The 19,685-nt window shown below is 33.1% G+C and overlaps 1 protein-coding gene across 2 annotated transcripts in view; it reads left to right on the top strand.

The window, feature by feature from the left end:
• Positions 1-9,833, top strand: part of LOC131078097 (membrane-anchored ubiquitin-fold protein 6) — a 51,297-nt gene extending 41,464 nt beyond the window's left edge. For both annotated transcript variants that reach the window (XM_058015752.2, XM_058015753.2), the window contains exon 5: positions 9,371-9,833. In XM_058015752.2, the coding sequence (XP_057871735.1) occupies positions 9,371-9,414 (44 nt within the window). In that variant the 3' untranslated portion in view covers positions 9,415-9,833. The remainder of the gene's footprint in view (positions 1-9,370) is intronic.
• Positions 9,834-19,685: the final 9,852 nt, after the last annotated feature.

The following is a 19,685-nucleotide window of genomic DNA, read 5'->3' as shown; positions in this document are numbered from 1 at the left end:
AAAAAATTGTCTATATTTTTCTTTTTTTTTACAAAACATTAGAGGTATTTTTTTTTTCAGGAAAAATTTCAGGTTTTAAGTTTGCAGAAAATTTTAATTTCTGGGTTTCTTCCAAACCTCGAATTTCGCACCTTGGAATTTGTGTCAGAATTCTTCTCCAGGGTTTCAGTGTTTTTAGCAATTGCTTCTATTCTGATTTTTGAATCAGATTCTTTTGTCTCATGCTTTCACTAGGTTGACCTTGATCAACCTCGATTTCCGTGATGGCATATTTGACCAACATCATGTTGGAACACAGTCAGAAGTTCAACAACTGCCACAACACTTGGAAACAGTGCATGTTCACGATATCTAAATATCGTTACCTTTATCAGATTGATTTAGGCCAGACCTCGTCTTACAGGTCTCAGGGTTTTCACAATTTTTCTTGAAAAATTGTCGGTTGGTTTTTCTGATTTTTTCCACAAAAAATCATGGGAGGGTTTTCACGATTTTTTCCTCAAAAATTGTTCGCAGGGTTTATAATTTTCCCTTAAAAATTATCTCATCTGTAATCCGCGATATTCGCGTAAGATTTTAGTTATCTGAGTTTTACCGTTTTTTTCCACAAAAATGATGATTTGTAACTTCAGATTTCTTGGTTTTTCGATTTTCTCCTCAAAATCGTAAATTCTCTTTTCGAGGGTTCCTATTTCAGGGTTTGACGGTTTTTTCCTCAAAATTGTGCTTTGTTGCAGTTAGTTTGGGTCGCACCTGCTAGGGCGAACATCTGCAACCGTGGTATCTTGCAGTCAGTTTTGGAGTTGATACTCTTCTGCAAAAGGGTTTGCCGATTTTTCCTCAAAATCATGGTTTCAAGTTTCAGTTTGGTTACCCAACGTCAGGTTGGATGGATTCTGGAATTCTTGGTCATTAACACTTTTCAGATCCAGGGAGGGTCTCCACCGCAACAAAGTGTTCTTTTCATTTGTGATCAAAAGGCTTGCAGTGTCTTTTGTAGGGTAGTTAGTAGATAGAATGACCATTAAGGGAGGGTATTATAATATTTAATTATATTTTAGTCACCTATATTTAGTTCCTTGTTTAGTGGTCATTTAGCTTTTTAGTTAATTAGCTTTTAAACTTTATTTAACATTTAGCTTTTTCTTTTTAGTTAATTAGCTTTCAAGCTTTATTTAGCGTTTAGCTTTTTGGTAGTTCACTTTAAATGACTTGTTCTTAATTTAGAACGTCGTCCTTGTAATCTCTTTATATACGCTTGTATATTGTTGAATAGATTATCCAATTATTGAATCATTCATTCAATTTATTTTTCAGATTCATCAAATTTCCACAGTCCATGTTGTTGATTTGCATTTATACTTATGTGATCAATGTAAACTTGTGTATGTGCTTCTATTTGATGAGATTATTGTGTCTTTAATGTTTATTTATTAAAGGATGCATGAAATAGGTTTTAAATCCTCAAAAAAATTGGAATTTCTTGGGGTTTTCAATTTGTCGAGTCTTGGCCGAGTTTGAGTCCGAGTCAAAAATCAGCTTGCCGAGTCCGAGCCTTGTAACTACGATGTAGACTATCATGGACAAGTATAGTGTGGTGTTTAGTGACATGCATATAGGATGGCATTGGATAAGGGATCTCAACATTTCATAGAGTTGGGCTTTAATTCCATCATAATCATACCTCACCATCATTTGTGGATACATAAAAAAGAAAGAGAGAAGACCATTGCTGATTGGTAAGAATCATAGATACTATGACATGTAGCATTGCATTGCTTGTAGGCAAGCAATTTCATGATGGGTAAATTTTTAAGGTCCTTTTTAATTAATTTAGCTTATATATAGGCCAAATCCTTTTGTTTGATAAGGATATAAAAATATTTTTAATAATATTATGTAGACTATCATGGACAAGTATAGTGTGGTGTTTAGTGACATGCTTCTAGGATGGCATTGGATAAGGGATCTCAACAATTCATAGGGTTGGGCTTTAATTCCATCATAATCATATCTCACCATCATTTGTGGATACATAACATAGAAAGAGAGAAGACCATTGCTGATTGGTGAGAATCATAGATACTATGGCATGTAGCATTGCATTGCTTGTAGGCAAGCAATTTCATGATGGGTAGATTTTCAAGGCCCCTTTTTAATTAATTTAGCTTATATAGGCCAAATCCTTTTTTTTGATAAGGATATAAAAATATTTTTAATAATACTATGTAGACTATCATGGACAATTATAGTGTGGTGTTTAGTGACATGCTTCTCGGATGGCATTGGATAAGGGATCTCAACAATTCATAGAGCTGGGCTTTAATTCCATCATAATCATACCTCACCATCATTTGTGGATACATAACATAGAAAGAGAAGACCGTTGCTGATTGGTAAGAATCATAGATACTATGACATGTAGTATTGCATTGTTTGTGGTCAAGCAATTTCATGACGGGTAGATTTGTAAGTGTCCCTTTTTAATTAATTTAGCTTATATAGGTCAAATCTTTTTTTTCGATAAGGATATACAAATATTTTTAATAGAAGGGCCATGGGTTGGGAAGGTAGAAGTAAAAATAAAATATTATTTAGTTTCAGCATATGGGGGAGCAGGTTTTCATAAAAGGGTGTCATAACCTATGAGACACTTGGCAGCTTGATCATGATAGATTCTTTGACAAGAAATTGATGAAGAGTTACAAGACAAAGTGGGGCTATTTTTGGGAGAGAATCTCTGTAATATTTTAATTTCTATTTTTGAAGAGGAAATGGAGCATTGGAATTTGTGCTCTCTTACTGTTATAAAAGAAGGTGCTTGCTTGACTTTGGAAACAACTGCAATTTTTCAAATAATCTCTGTTATAGCTTGAGTTTTGTGATCAACTATCAATTCAAGGATAAAACCCTTCGATTTGGAGATCAGAGGATGAAAACTCTTTGGTTTCTTCAAGAGAATCTTATTTAGAGGTTGTATTTGTATTGAAAGTTGAAAAGCTTTGTTTTATTTTACCAGCAACATTTTTTTTTCTGGAACAAATATTGTAATAGCAGATTTGATTCATATTTAAATGTTGTTTATTTAAGATATTTCAGCATATTTTTCCAGCTCCAACATATTTTTATTGTCCATGCAATCTATTGCTACTTATTTTGGGCATTGTTGTTTCCTTTAATAAAATATATAAAAAATATTTATTCTTCATCTACCATATGCTCTCACCTCATCCTCACAGGAGTCTTGGTGGTCAGAAAGTGATAAATATTCAATATTAAAATTCATTGTTTTGTCAGAAGGTTTTAGTTGTTTCTGCATCGAACGGATGTTTTTCTGGACTGCAATGATGCTACCTGTCACTTGTATTCCCACAACAAATCTGATTGATTGACTGATATGATCTTTGGCCAAAGGTCTTTAACTCTTAGGAGTGAGTTAGGATAAAATTTTGTAGACCATGTTGTGAGGAGCAAAGGGTCTGAACTGGTCCACGGTTACTACTTGAGTAATTATGGGTATGAGGACAAATCTTGTATTATTTAATCTGGCCAATATTTTGTAGTCTCTGCAAGATTCTTCCTTAATCTCCGATTGGTCCTTCTTAATAACTTCTAGAATTTGTGATAGAACAAAGTTGAGATTCCATCTGCCCAGGATGATTTGTTTTTTGAGAGGATAAGACTATTCTTTAATTTCTTCTCTCTTACTGTTTGCAGAATAGTCTCATTCTCAGCACCTGTAATGAGTTTGGGATATTGTTTATGAGGGAATTGGGCACTAAAGTATGACCATCCATCATTGTGTCTCTGCAATACTAGTTGTTTGAACTTCAAGTAAATTTTAGCACATTCTATTATTTTGCTAGGAGATCAAAGGATTTGACTGTGAGTTCTGATTATGTTTTTGCTGTTGATATGCTGGTGTTTCAGGACTGCTTTATAAAAATAAGCTTATTAGCACCCCCATTTAATCCAATTTTCTCTCTATCTTTGTTTCCTGTAATGGATTTCTCTGGTTTAGATTATTGCTAGTTTTTGGAATAAATTTTTCTTTTTCAGTTTTCAATCTCATGGAAGAATCCCTGGCCTCCTATTTTCTGAATTGTCCCAGTTTTGTAGTCACCCACGTCTCCCTTGACTTAGCAAGGCTTTCCCATTCCACCTCTCCATTTGGGCTTCTAAAATATCATGCTTTGTGGCAGATCTGAAGATGGCACGCTCCCGTGTTTTATTCAATTCTTGCCCTCATTGGGAGACCTTAGTGGCAAATCGTTAATGTGTAAGCTACATGTTTTCAGTTATGAACTGGTTGTAAATGCCAAAGAACAAAGATTATCTCCAGTATTGATTAGAATTTCATTTCTGTATGGTAAAAGCTCTCTTTCATTGGTTGTCAGGTTAGGGAATCGACCATTGAGAAATTCACCGTTTTGACCAAAATATCTTGACTGTCTTTTTATTGCGCTTTAACTTAGAATTTCATTTCTTTATAGTAGAATCTCTCTTCCATTGCTTGTCGGTTGAGAGGGTTGGCCATTATTGAGAAACTCACTGCCTCAGCCAGATTATCATGAATGCCTTTTTAATTGCCAAAATAGTTCTCTCTGCGATGAGCTGTTTTTAGAATATTTTTGTTCAAATATAGACATGCCATATACTTGAATGTTCTGTTAGGCTACCATCTGTTCATTTAGTCTGTCTATCAGTATACCTAACTTCTACATGTTTTTGAATTTGGAAGAGGATCTAGCTGGAGGTATTTCCTTGCACACTGCTAAAATAACCAGTCTATGGTCTGAAATAATATATTAATTTTTTTGAAGTCTCTGAATGTAGTCCCAGTGGTCTAGTTATCAATTATTAGGCGTCCATCCAATTTCTCTGCAATGAGTTGCATGGTTTATATTACCCCATTTCTGATTCCCTTCATACAGGACACAAAAGGTTATGTTTATTTTTGGATTCTGAAAACAACTCCCATAGGTTTTAGTTGTATTCACCCGATTTTATATGTGAGCATATAGAATATGGTAATAGACTCCAGCAATGGTTAAAACTTAAAAGATATGCACCCTAATTTTTTCCAATCAGCAAATGTGTCAGCCTCGTAATTTTTTAGCAAAGGAGAGGAGGGTATGTTACGGGGTGGAAGCTCAGTTTTTGCAATCATATTTGGAAAGTTCTTCTAACACCCATTAGCATGTTGCTCTATTATAAGCTATGATTTTCCCTTGTTCCAAGCTATCAGAAGATATCCGGCTCTTCCTTTTACTTTTGAGAGATAGTGTCCATATTTGTCTCTAAAGATTTCTGATGATTTAAGGTTGCTTGTCCAAAGTTCGATTTAGTTTCTTGCAGAAAAGCCATATGATGTTTGTTATGTATATGTTCAGTTAATGCATTATGTTAGGACAATATTTTAAGCTACCATTTATTCCATCAGAGCTGCTTCTTAATTATTCTGTGAGTATGCGTAGTTGCTTCCATCATCTATTTCAGCAAGATGTTTGCTTGTTTAGTTTTAGATGCCTGCTGCTTCACTTGGACTTGGTCTGTTATTAGCTTTCCATCATTTGAAAGAGATGCATCATTGAAAAAGGCTTGTTTCTCCTGGATAATGCTTTCACATTTTTCTTGTATATTCAGAGAGCTTTTATTGTATGATAGTCTTTATCATCCGTGTCTTCCATTGTAGTCTCTGAATAATTTGTCGGATTTCTATTTGAGGATCAGACCTGTGTAATCTGTAGAATTATGTGGTGGAACTGTTTGGGTAATATGCCTTGGCTATTTTATTTTTTGATGTGTTTAAGCTAATTGCATTTTATGGTTAAGGTTAACATTTTCGATTGTGCTGATACCAGTTATCCATGTAGTTTTAGTTCTTATTATATATTCTAAAGTTGATCCAATGTGTCTTGTGTTTAAAGATTGGGATTTGTAGTTAGTTAGGGAAATATTCTGCCTGCTTTTTTATCATATTTAATTGTTGTTAAGAACTTAAGACTTGTACTAGGTAAGAAATCCCTTATGCTGATTGAATGTGAGAGGTCTATGTCGCTTGTGTGGTTAGGGGAATATGATCAAACTAATCACTTATAAATTCTGCTTCGTGTAATTGTCTTGGACTAGTTTGTACAGAGTAGCATTTGAGAAGCGCACAGGAAACACTGAGGGGGGTGGGGGGTGTGAATCGGTGTTTCAAATTTTTCAAAACTGCCGCAACCTCAAGAAATCATTTAAGACTTAGACATAGAGATGCAAGCATAACATGAAACAAAAACACAGAATTTCTCGTGGAAAACCCTTTCGGGTAAAAAATCACGGCACCAAAAATCTTTTGTAAACTTCAAATGGGCACCAACCCAGATTACAATGCAAAAACTTAAAGGAGAGCACCAACTCCCCACTCAGCACCAACTGAGATTACAATGGAGGCACCAACCTCACAGCAAAAGAATCACCACCTTTAATCAACAAAACTCTGAAGCAAAATACAATAACAACAACTTCAGAAGTATATTCTGTAATATCCAGCTCTTTAGTAACACCACCTCTTAAAGCTCTTTAAACCAGTTCACTTCAAACGACTACCACACTGTACCTGTTCAATTCAACCTATAATATTTTTTTTTACCTCTTTTTGATATACTGAAGACATCATACTAAATCACTCCACTCCATCCTATTTACCAGCACATCATTTTTGCAGCCCACAATTTCACCTTCTGTCAGATCACAATCTTTTAACTTCCATCCCCTCTTTTAAAAAAAAAACTGATGCTCGATATATTTTTTTAACCCACAGGCAGCATAAGAAATTGTTGTGGATAAGGAATCTTAAACGCACTCCATCAGCAATAACACCAAACAAATTTTTGATTACAATCTCTTTGTGCCATAAAGTCTCAATCGCTCACAAAAAGAATCGCACTTATGAAAATCTCTGCCAAAGCATCATGAAATTTTTAACGCACATTCCAGAAATGACTCCCAACAGCAGGAAAAACTTCAAAGCACATCTCATGAATAGTAATCGAATTACTTATTTACTGCCGCCATCTAATCATACCACGATTCTACCAGAAACTACCAGAAACGGATGCAATGATTCTCGATAATAAATTTTGATATTGACACTCCTCATTTCCTAACCACGATGCCAAGGAAGGAAGGAAGAATCGACGACCTGCTAAAGAAAATTGATTGGTCTTTAAAATAATCATAGCCCACTACTCTATTCTCAGCCGTTGCCAAAATAAACTTTTTCACTCACCCCTTAAACGTATAAGCATATATATTGCCCAGCCGATAATATATCTCTCAATAAAAATCGTCAATTCAAAGTCAATTTTTAAAGAAAATCCGCTCACACATAAAAACAACTCAAGATTGATGCCTTTCAAACATTCAAACCCGAAACCAATACTTCCAGCGATAAGGAAATGTGACATAGATATAAACTTCTTCCATTACACATTCCAGTCTCATTAACGGTTTATGACAAAATTAATGGCTTCGATTCTCCATAGAAAATCACCAATTGATGTGAGAAAAATAGACGATATGTCTTAGCACTACTACCGCAATCTTCCAGAAAAGTATATTTTTTTACTGCTGCCGCCATGAATTAAATTCAACGATATTTACCATATATCTGCCAGAAACGACCCCTGTAGAAGTAACTGCCCACAAACTCCATAAAGAAATGAATACTATACATGCTGAGCTCCTCACGATTTCTGAATATACGTTATGCATCATTGAGGACCATTTATTTAACCAAGCCGTCAACACACCTTATTCAAAAAATATTAGCTCTCAACCATGTATGCCAAAAAGTGTCAAAAGATATTCAAATAATTGACACACAGCTGATGATGTGTCACAAAAGAAAATGATGTGGCACAAGAAAGAATTTGGGAGATATAAAATTTTAACGCCTAGCCATTCTTCGAAAATATTCACCAAAAAAGAAATCAATGTAAGGAAAAGTTTGGTCCCACCAAAATGATATGGCATATTAGGCTGAAGTGGCATAAAGCTGACTGAAGTTGCTGACAATAGACAAGTAAGCATACAGCCAGCTGATGCAGACACCCAGGCAGCTCAAGCAGGCACACACACACCTCAAGCGAAATTGAGAAAATCTAGTGAATAAACAGTAGCACGAAAAGCAGTTCAAACTCAGTCCAATAATACTTTGAGCAAACCTCTAGCTTGAACGACATTGGCTTGACAAAAACCACTTGACATCAATGACAATCTGTCTAACAGCATTGGTTGGGGATGTAGTTCCATTAGGTTGTTGCTGGAATTTGATAAATTTTGTTTAAGATGTCCATATTGAAGGTTATGCCTTTGTAATCAACTGGCTTCTCCTGTAGTTGTCCCATTGGCCTAGACTTCATTTTATTTTTCATAGGTTTTTCAAGATCAAGGTTGAAAGACTTAGCCATCAGTTGTGATTGTGCTATTGAAGGTCAAATCTTAAGCATGCACATTCTTCTAGATATTCTCACTAGAACTGGATGGATTGAGGGCAGGTCCTAAGTTGGAAAGGCTCTATACGTGCAACCCTTGTGATAGACAAAGTGTTTCTCCTTCGTGATAAAAAGGAGGTAAGATAGCATCCAGGACTTATCTTAATTTCCATTTTTTGTGGGGCATGTCTTGCATGATCAGTTGCCCAGTCCTTTAGTCTATTTGAGGAAGGACTAAGGTCAATAATTCTGCAGATGTGGCCTCTCTTTGAACGGCCAGATGTTTCTTTGAGCTTCTTCATTCATTGGAATTTCAATGATTGGGGTTTCTTGTTGTGCCTGTTCTCTATTTAGATTTTAGTTCTATTCTCTTTTATAACAGTGGATTATGTACTGTTTCATTGCAAGCAAGTTTCAAAGTCCTCTCCAGTTGGTAATTAGCTTCCCTTCTTTAAGAAATGTTGGTTTTATTTATTTTTTCAAGGACAGTGGGAAGACCACTTCCTTCTTGGATTCAGTTATGGTAGCTTGTTTCAGCAGGTTTGAGTTCCTTGTGCTAGACAAAAACACTAGACGATTTGCTTCTTGGATGAAAGCTATGACATAATACACAATCCTGTTGATAACTTGCATATTATTCAAAATATTTTAGGAAGCAGTTAAAAGGCCTAACTCTATTTTCTAGTTTAAGGATGGAGCTCTTTTTGGTTCCCACATGGGTCATTCATGGAAAGTGATATAATCTGTTTTCATTCCTTTCTTTCTCTAATGCAATTTAATAGAACACTTGGAAGTTTTACTTTGTGATTGTGATGTTCTGGAATTTGAGGATAGTTACTACGGCATTTCTGTCATGAATTTTTAACAGCTTTGTTTTTTTGAAACAGAGAAGGATCTTCCAAAGAGCAAATGTTTGTGCATTATTATGTAGATTGGCACAGACCCCACAGATACTGAACTTTCCAGCATTCAATGTATTTTGTGGCACTGCAATTATTGTATTGTTAAGTACTTGGTTTATGATTTCTATTTTGTCCATCGGACTTGATAGGAAATTAGAAGAAAAAATTGCATTTGTTTCAATGATTGAAGAAAACGATGCAACTGTAAGTAAAATGTTGATTTATTTTCAAAATAGAGGTATATATCTTCTTTTAGGTAGGTGAGCAGTCAGTAATTCTTTGATCTTCATCTGCGGCTGTTATCCTTAAATGTCATTATTCTTCAACTTTGAATGGTTTTCACGGCTACCATTTAAATTCTGGGCGTTGTAGTTATAATCATTCTCATCAAGAAGGTGATTGATGGAAACCTGATATGAAATGAAGAAAACGATATGATTTCCTGTTATCTTCTTTGTCCAGATTCTCAAGAAGTTGCCATTTGTACAATTTTTTCTCAATGAAAAATCTCTCATTCTGATTCGTAAGTAATTATTCTACCAGGAAGTTTTAAATTACTTTCTAAATTACAAAGACTTTTTTAGGGCCGGTGAATTATAAGAAAGCATCGTCTGGTAACATGTTCTAGATTCAATTTGATAAAGAAGCATGGCTATGAGTTTTCTCACTTTTTGCCCTTTTTAGATATATACACAGATCCTGTTTGAGCTGGATTTAGATCATTAAACATGCTGTTTGTATAAGCAACTGACTTGTAGAAATAACCCTTGTTATCTATTTCTGGCACTCACATTGATGAAGGTGCCATATTCATTTTTATATTTTATAATTAACATAATAGGAAGGAAACATGATTTCCTTGATTCAAGGCAAGAGCTATTTTGTATTGAACTCTGTTTGCAGAATCATTTGAAGTGGTCTTTCATCTTCGTAATGGTGTAGAATCCGACTTATTTGAAGAGACAAGGCTAGTCAAAATGGCAACCTTTTTTAATCAAAACCTACAGTAGATCCTACTTCAAAAAGAGTGAAAATTTTATATAGCTTTTGGGGCGGCCCATGTGTCGCTGCTTGTGTTTTCTTGGTGCTCTTTTGCTGCACTCGGTTCCATAGATTGCTTGGTCTTATGGAAATTATTAAAATCATTCAATAATTCTTCGTAATGAGTGTGTAAGCTTCTAATAATCATCAAAATATGTCATGTCCCCTCCTTGATCAATGATTATTTGAAATTGTTAAATATTTATTTAATGTTATTATTTAATAATATTTTAACGAATGATTATTTAATAATATTTTAACAAATGATTATTTGAAATTATTAAATATTTATTTAATAATATTTTTTTTAAGCATATAAATGAAATTGGAAAATTGTCTCATTTATGAGACTTCACGATTTTCCTCTAAGGTTGAAGGACGACAAGTAAGGACTTACACATTTAGAAATTAGTCTTTCAACCATCTTTAGGGAACAAAGGGATCTCCACGGACTGCTCAATGATCATTGACCAAGAACATGGTTAGACATAAGAACATGGAAATCAACCAGTTCAATCACCTTCACCTACACTATGAGTGTCTACAACAACGTGACCATAAGATTATCACATCTAGCACCACGTGATAAGTATTCGAGTGATTCCCTGTTTCCATCGAGCAATATAAGTCGGTGGTCATTGAATACACTATGAAGCCTCCAATTAGCAATAAGTATAAGATAGAAAACCATCGATTAACACAACTTAGCGATCAACATAATATCATTAATAGATCGCCACCATGAAAGGATTGTCGTATATAGCTAGTCAGAGATTAATTAATAATTGAGACGTGATTACCTTAGAGGAACCCAATACTGTAAATTGCGATCTCTATTAAGAAATTGGTTATTAAAGGAAGAAGCTCCTTGAATAGACGCGTCGCTCCACATAGTCGCCACTCTCAACATGCGATATAAGTGATACCAATATATAAGTGCAGAGGGATGATTATATGAGAGGACATGATGGGGAGGGAAAGAAGGAAATAACATGGAACGAACTATCTCAGAATTCTTATTAAGTTACGGGCAGTCACATCCTTGTTTTGGTGGTGTGCATAAGGATATAATTAATTTGTATGATTAATATATGAAGCCGATAATGTTCTTAGGTAGAATATAATAATATAAATAAAGATAATAATAATTATAATTAATATAATATCTTATGAACATGGCTCTGCATAATAATAATATCTATAAATGAATTAAAATATATATAAAAAGGGAGTTAGGAAGGAGAGTTGCGTGGGCAGAAGAAAGAGTATAGGAAGAAAAGAGCAGAGGCGCCACAGGTATGTATATGTGTGTGGATGTGTGTGCCACACACACATATAACTATATTGGTAGTTTTAATCTTTGTCATTATTAATATATAATGTGTAGTTACAGAATTCTGCCATGAATGTTATAATATGTAGGTTGCAGAATTATATCATTATAATATGTATGTTGCAGAGTTATGTCATGAATATTATAATATGTAGGTTGTAGAATTATATCATGAAAACTATAATATGTATGTTGCAGAATTATGTTCTGAATATAATAATATGTAGGTTGTAGAATTATATCATGAAAACTATAATATGTATGATGCAGAATTATATCATCGTTATTACAATGTTGTATGTTACAGAATCTTAACGTAATGTTGTATGTTAAATTATAATTCAAATGATGTCAATAATATGAATTGTTATGAAATATGGTATATCAATGAATGGCGACAATGTGATTATGTGATGGACGCTATAGGGAGGAAACTCCCTTAGTATAAGGGGGGGATTATGATAATCCCTAGGGCAATATATATACTGAACATCTATATGCATATGTATGGCTTGGTTGACTAAGTTCAACCAAGAAGAGGCGGATCTGGCCGGTTCCCTCTGAGGACTTGGATGATGAGATGCATCACCCAAGGCAAGGAATGGACATAGGGTCTTCCTTGGATGGCTTGGGTGTAAGAAATTACATCCAAGACAGGAATCAAATTAACCTTCAATTTCCTAGATGGCTTGGATGTAAGAAATTACATTCAAGACAGGAGTCGAATTCACCTTCGACTTCCTGGAGGGCTTGAAACCAAGATGGGTTCCAAGAAGGCGAGCTTCACGACGGCCTAAGGACATATCTCTGTATGACACTCGTATCCTTTTTATTAGATGAAAATTGTGATTATGTTAATTAAGTATTTTAAAGTTAGTATGCAAGTTAGATTATATATATATATATATATATATATATATATATATATATATATATATATATATATATATATATATATATATCCGTTGTATTCTAACAATTTGTTTTGCAAGATAGTGATCTCCAACTAGTAGGGACATTACAAAATAATTCTTCGTAATGAGTGCGTAAGCTTCTAATAATCATCAAAAGAGAATTTACATTGTTAGAAGGACTTGACACAAGCTATGCTCCACACATTAGAAAATTGTATTTGAGTTGGTATGTTGTCCTATTAAAGTGTTTGTAGAGTGACAGTTTTGCCATTGTTTGAAGGACTTGACACAAGCTATGTTCCACATTACAAAATTGTATTTGAGTTGGTATGTTGTCCTATTAAAGTGTTTGTAGAGTGACAGTTTTGCCAAATTAAATTAAAGTTAAGAGGGTATTTATTTGGACATTATTAAAATCTCTCATTCATCCTTAGTAATGGTGGTATAAGCTCCATCTTTTCATTCTAAAGAAGTGGTCAAAAGGGAATGTGGTCATTATATGACACTGTTTGAAGGATTTGACACTACTTTCAAATGCTCTACATATTTCAGAATTGTAATAATTGTACATAAGTTGGTGTGTTATCCCATTTGTGAAAAAGAGTTATTAGTGTGACAATTTGCCAAATTAAACTAAAGTTGATGACTATTTGCTCATTCTCACATTTGCAATCTTCACTTAAGTTTTTCGATTTTGGAATGGGAAAAGGGAAAAAATCTAGGCAAAAAGTTGGCATGAGTGAAAAATAAAAAAATTCTAAATATTACTAGGTATCTACACAATTTTAATTTTCATATATTATAAATTAGAATTACAATTTAACTATACACAATTAAACATATTTATGATATTTGTTGATCAAATGAGCGAAAATGGTTAACTTAGTCAAAGTTGGAATTGTGAACTACTAAAGTGAACTACTTATTTTTTCATCCCAAGTAAAGAATAAGTGTATCTTTATGGTGGCTGTAAAGGAGGACCATTTCTTTACACAACAAGGATGCAAAGCGTCAAGTTCCTGCCATTAGTATGATTAGTTTAGAGTAAATAAAAATAGAGATAAAGATAGATGGAGAGGAAGAGGGAGAGAAATACATAGAGAGATAGAGAACGGTAGAGGGAAAGATAAAAATAGAAAGAAAGAGAGAGATAGGAGATAGATAGATAAAGAGGAAGAGGTAGATGGAGAGATAAAGGTAGAGAGATAGAGAGAAAGAGAGATAGATTGATGAGTATACAGGGAGTGGAAGAGATTGATAGATATAGAGGGAGAGGGAGAGGGGGAAATTGAGGTATAGAGATAAAAAGAGGGAGAGATAGAGGGGGAAGAGTGAGGGAGAGGGGTAAGGACATAGAGATAGAGACAAAGAAGGAGGAGGAGAGTGAATGTTAAAGATAGAGAGAGGGCTAGATAGATATGAAAGTGAATAATATATAGAGAGATAAAATGAGAGAGAGAGTGAGAGAGAGAGAGAGAGAGGGAGAGAGGGGGGGTTACATGGGAACTGGGACAAGGGGATAATATATAGAGATAGAGAGGGATAGGAAAGAGCTAGACAGAAAGGAAGAGATATAAAGAGGCATTGAGATAGAGGAAGAAAGGGAGAGGAGAGGGAGATAGAGATACCAACATGCTCATGTTATGTTTACAATAGAGGGAGAGGGAGAGATTGAGAGGGGAAGAGTGAGAGAGAGATGCGTAAGGAGACAAATGTAGAGGATAGAGATAAAGAGGAAGATTGATGAGATAGAGATGGGAAGGGTGTTAGGGTCGATTATTTTATTAAATTTTTCTTTTAAATTTTACATTATATGTGCAAAATTTGACCTAGTATTTGTATTGAGAAATAATTTTTTGAAAGAGATTATAGTTATGGTCACTACTTAAATATCACACTCTTATCATCTCTTAAAGGGACAAATAGATGCTCTATTCTTATTAACCAAAATTTAATTTTGATGCTTCTAAAAAAATCACTTCATTTTTCAAACCATCTTTATTATTTAATACATATTCATGAATTTGATAATCCTATGTCAAATAAAAACCAAAAAATAAAAATAAAAATTCTATAATATATACTTATTCATAGCAATATACATACACTCAAAACTCTATGGAATGAACTGCACACTCTCACAAATAAATCCAAATTCAAAAGATATACAGTAAATGAATGTATAAAAATAAATTAAAAAAACTAAACAGTAAATATATTACCAAGAAACACAAATACTTAATTAAAAAAATTACTATTAATTCACTTGTTATAAAGTAATTTAAAAGTTATAGAATTTTAAAAATAGTAATATCAATATGGATTTTCGCGAACCTCTTGGGCAATTTGAGCCAAATAATAACATTTTAATCTCACATTGACCAAAAGAATAGCTTGTAGACTGTTGAATTGTCAAATATAAGTGGTAAGAGTATATAAACAAAACTGTCAGCCACACATGCAAAGGAATCCAGCTGCCTTGTTTGCATTCAATATGCAATCAATCTCACAAGATATGATAGGATTTGCATTTAATATGACAAGATATATCAGAGTTTGCATTCAATATGCACTCAACTCCTATCAGACTTCATTGAATTTTTTTCCCTATATTTGCTAGCACAATCAATGTGCTCGGAAAAATTAATACATTCAATTAAATGCATATAGAATTTGGAAACATAAAAATATAGTTTTTTACAACTACTGTAGCTCCTATAAATCAATAGGAAATCAAATAAATAATCTTATTTGAATTATTTAAATATGTATAAATATTTAAACTATACAACTTACACAAAAAATTTAAAAATCTTTACAGCTGATTTAAAAAAAAAAATGACCCAGATGAATGCATAAGTATCCTGCCTAGTGGCAAGAACTAATAATGAATAATCATTAAGAATAAGAATAGAAAATTACAATATGAAAGTTTGAAACTGAACTTGGGATGCTTACAAAAGCCCTCTTGACCTGAACAAAGCTCTTATGATTGAAATATCTACTTACAAGAATAACATGCCACCCTGAAAGCACAGTTTTCCGATTAGTATAAGCATTGTTATATGCTATCAATTGCTTGGAAAAACTAAATTATAAAAGATCAGAGGAACATGACAAAATTGCAAAGAAAATTTAAGACCAAAGACCAAAAGACCCAAAAAAATATCTTGACAGTTTTTTCAGTTGCTAAAATTTGGGCATTGAATTAGAATGTAATTATTTATATTTAAAAATATAATCTATTGCAATTTGAACTTGACGATACCAAAGATTTTAAATTCAAATACTTTTTAGCAATTAATTAGCCTTCAGGCTAAAATATGGGAGGAGCCTGTAACATTTTTGATTGAAAGCTAATGGAATGCCAAATGATTAATGTGGCAGTGATGAGAGAGTAGTGCTTGCAGGAAAACCCAAGTTGAAATCTTTTTTCCTCCAACAGAAGCACATAAGATCAATTCATTCACTTACCCTTTTTGTTTATCCTTTACAAAAGTTGAACGCCTTAATAGAGCAACATCAAAAGATCTTTAACACTTCCACTCATTGCTCCCTTTCTAAATTTGAAGCAGAGATTGTAAGTTTTACAATTATTGCACTGGTTTTCTTGGTCACTGATTTTGTTTTCCTCAAATAGCAGAGTTATTTAGACTTATAAATGGATATTATTACTTTTCTTTTAATTCGGTATACATCACATTTTGGATATTATTGAGATATTCATGGTGAATCTGGCCATGTCAAGGAGCTTCAACAAATAATCTTTTACTGCATTTTTCTCGGTTATATTGATAATGCAGAAGACCCTTGACAATTATTTATCTTGACAAATCTGTTACAGTCATTTTATTTGTCAGGTTGGTTACTAATTTTTTAATATTTATCTTATTCAAGACTTGTGAAACTATTGCAGTGATTTCCACTATAATTTTGTTTCTTGATATTTTGTTTATGATTAAATTTCATTATTGTTGCGTAGATTTTCTTGGTTTATTTATTTGTTTATTTGTGCGTATGGCAAATACCTCATTTTATTGGATGTAAAATTTGACTTAGATGTTATTACTAGGGCATCTCTTCACCTAGAGCGTAGCTGTTCACATGAATAAATTGTATTTAGAGATTAGTTTGCATATTACATCTCGATTGTTCAAAATGTCAAAAGAGGACTAATTGAATGGATTTATATTTGAGAATTCGTTCACAGCTTACATCTTGAGCTAAACCAAAATATCAAGAAAACAACTACTTAAATTGATCTATGTTTAGGGATTAGCTTCCTGCTAGACCAAATTCGGACATTAAAATATACAAATAACATTAAAAAAATGGTGGCAACAACAAATTAAATCCATAAAATTAAATATTTTAGGGATTTAGTGTTTTCTAGTGACATAGAACACAACGCATGAGATATCTGTCAATTAACAAGCCAAAAAACAAAAACGAGAAAGAACAAAGAAGTGAAATTACAGTGCAGTAACTTCTTTGCAAGCAGATTGGTGTCTTCTTCAACAACACGATCTCTCACAGGAATTCAGCCACTGTGCTTTGTCCGTCTGGTGCCTTCCTCATTTGAAATGGGAAATTTACCAATGTGTAAATAAATTGGCTAAGAAAACCTATTTTCAACTAAACACTTTTGAAATTAAAAAGCGTCACAGAATCTGTGTTTAACTAAATACTTTTGAAATTAAAAAGCATCACACAATGTATGAACAGAGTATGGACAACAATAAATAAAGAAATCAAACAAAAAATAACAAACAATGTTACCCTAAAACTGCTTGAGAAGTCTGCAGCTTGATGTTGGAGAATCTAGGTTTGGATAACTGCACTGAAAAGTCTGCTGCTTGAACAGGTATGGAAAGGAGCTGCTTGAACAGGTATGGAAAGGAGAGACAGATCGAACAAATACAGCTGCGTCGATAACAAGGAAAAGCCACATATAGATGAGAAGCTCGAGAACCCAATACACATTAAATGTGCATTCAATGAGATCAGTTAATTTTTATGCAAGGACAATATTATTTCATTTAACGTGTACAAAGATGTCAGAATTTGTATTCCTCCAAATATTTTGTTAGATTTAGCAATATCATTCCCCATAGCGTCAAACTTAAATAAAATAATAAAAAAGAAATAAAAAAGAAATTATGCACTACTGTTACCAATTTGAGCCAATCAAAGAACAGATAAATGCTATTATTTAAATTACAAAAAATATGTATTAAATATGAACTATAGAAATGCACAGTATTAAACTAAAACTTTTGAATATGATTGACCAACGTAAAAAATAAATTGCATCAACGGATGCATTAGTAACCTGCCTGTCGGCAGGAACTAATAAAGGCATGCCATACATAAAAAGCGTAACAAAGCAAAGTGAATAATCATCCATAGGAGGTACAAAATAGCAATAATTGGAGATGTTGACTTCTATGTTAATGTCGGAATTAATGCTCTCTTAATATGAACAAGTATATTAATTTTAATTTTTTTTATTAAAAGAGTTATTTTTTAATTATTTATATGTGATTTCATAAATAAAATAGTACATAACTATATATTTAAATAAATAGAAATATAAATTAGTAATTAATATTTTAAAATAATAATAATTTTTAATTTTCAAGTTTTTTTTTCATATCATATATTTTAATTTTATTAAAAAGATTAAAAGTAAAAAATATTTTAATTTATTACTTTATTAATTATTTTAGTGAGTGTATTATCAGGACAAAATATCATTGTATTCATTCAATTCTATTCTTTCATTAGTAACCAACCATTGTATAGAATTAAAAATTTTGATCAAAAATTTTTTAGTCTATTTTTAATTTTTATTTTAAATGATTGTAAAAATATCATTTATCTTTCTTCCAATTGATTCTTATTGATTTATATTAAAAACATTAAGACAAAATTCAATTTTTTTTAAAAATAAATAATTTTTATTTATTTAATTCATTAAATGAAGTGTCAACAATATTAAATTCTTAAATGACATAAATATTATTGTACATGTTAAAAATTTCAACTTTATTTGAATTGTCGATTTTCGTTTTGCATTTTAATTTCTGGCTTGCCATTCTCTGTCGGCATCCAAAGTTTTCACAGCAGAAGCATATTGACATGCACACCAAGAATGGGGAAGCTTAACATTATACTTGAGGGATAGTGCCAAGTAAGATATCTTAATCTTCTTTTATGTCTTATTTCCAAGGAATTTTTAGCTGTTAACTGAAAGGCTATCGTGTGGTGGGAAACCCACCAAAATCATCTCTGTCTGATGAGAAAAATTTAAGACGTCGGAAAAATGAATTAAATGATTATAGCCTTGCTGCCTCCATTTGAGCTATGTACGAGGATTTACTTCGTTTTGTTGCGGGCATCTATTCTACTTTTGGCGTCGTTGATTTACTTGCTTCTGGTTTTATTTTGATATCATCGTCAACTTGTACGAGCTCTCGCATAAGTTGAATGAATGCCTAGTTGTGTGAATTAAATATTTGGTAAGCCTAAATTTAATATTTAGCGAGGCATCAAAATATTTGACAGTGTGTTAATTCGAGGGCTTCAAATCTGAGATGAACAAATCATTGCGTTTACCTCTTTGACTATTTTGGATGTCTTTCTTTGTGCTGTTATACTTAGTTTGAGGGCTTCGAATACGAGACAAACAAATCACTGTGTCTACCTCTGTGACGACGTTCGAGGGCTTCGAATCTGTGATGATGTTCAGTGTTCCATTCGAGGGCTTCAAATCTGAGATGACATTCTGTGTTTGGCGTTTGAGGGCTTTGTTTTGTTAGTGTCTTCTCCAACAGTTGTGGGCGGAGTGAGATGGTTTACTCTTCGAGGTAGAGAATTCCATGACTATGTGGAGTCTAGAAGGAATGACTATGTGGAGTCTAGAAGGAAAGGGGTCCCAGAACTCGAATCATTTGGGAAAAGTAAAAATTCCCTCATCAGTCAAAATGGGAAAATGGATTTGAGTTAATGC

This window comes from Cryptomeria japonica, chromosome 9 (assembly GCF_030272615.1).
Source record: "Cryptomeria japonica chromosome 9, Sugi_1.0, whole genome shotgun sequence".
Taxonomy (NCBI): Eukaryota; Viridiplantae; Streptophyta; class Pinopsida; order Cupressales; family Cupressaceae; genus Cryptomeria; species Cryptomeria japonica.
This window is presented reverse-complemented; position numbering and strand designations above follow the sequence as displayed.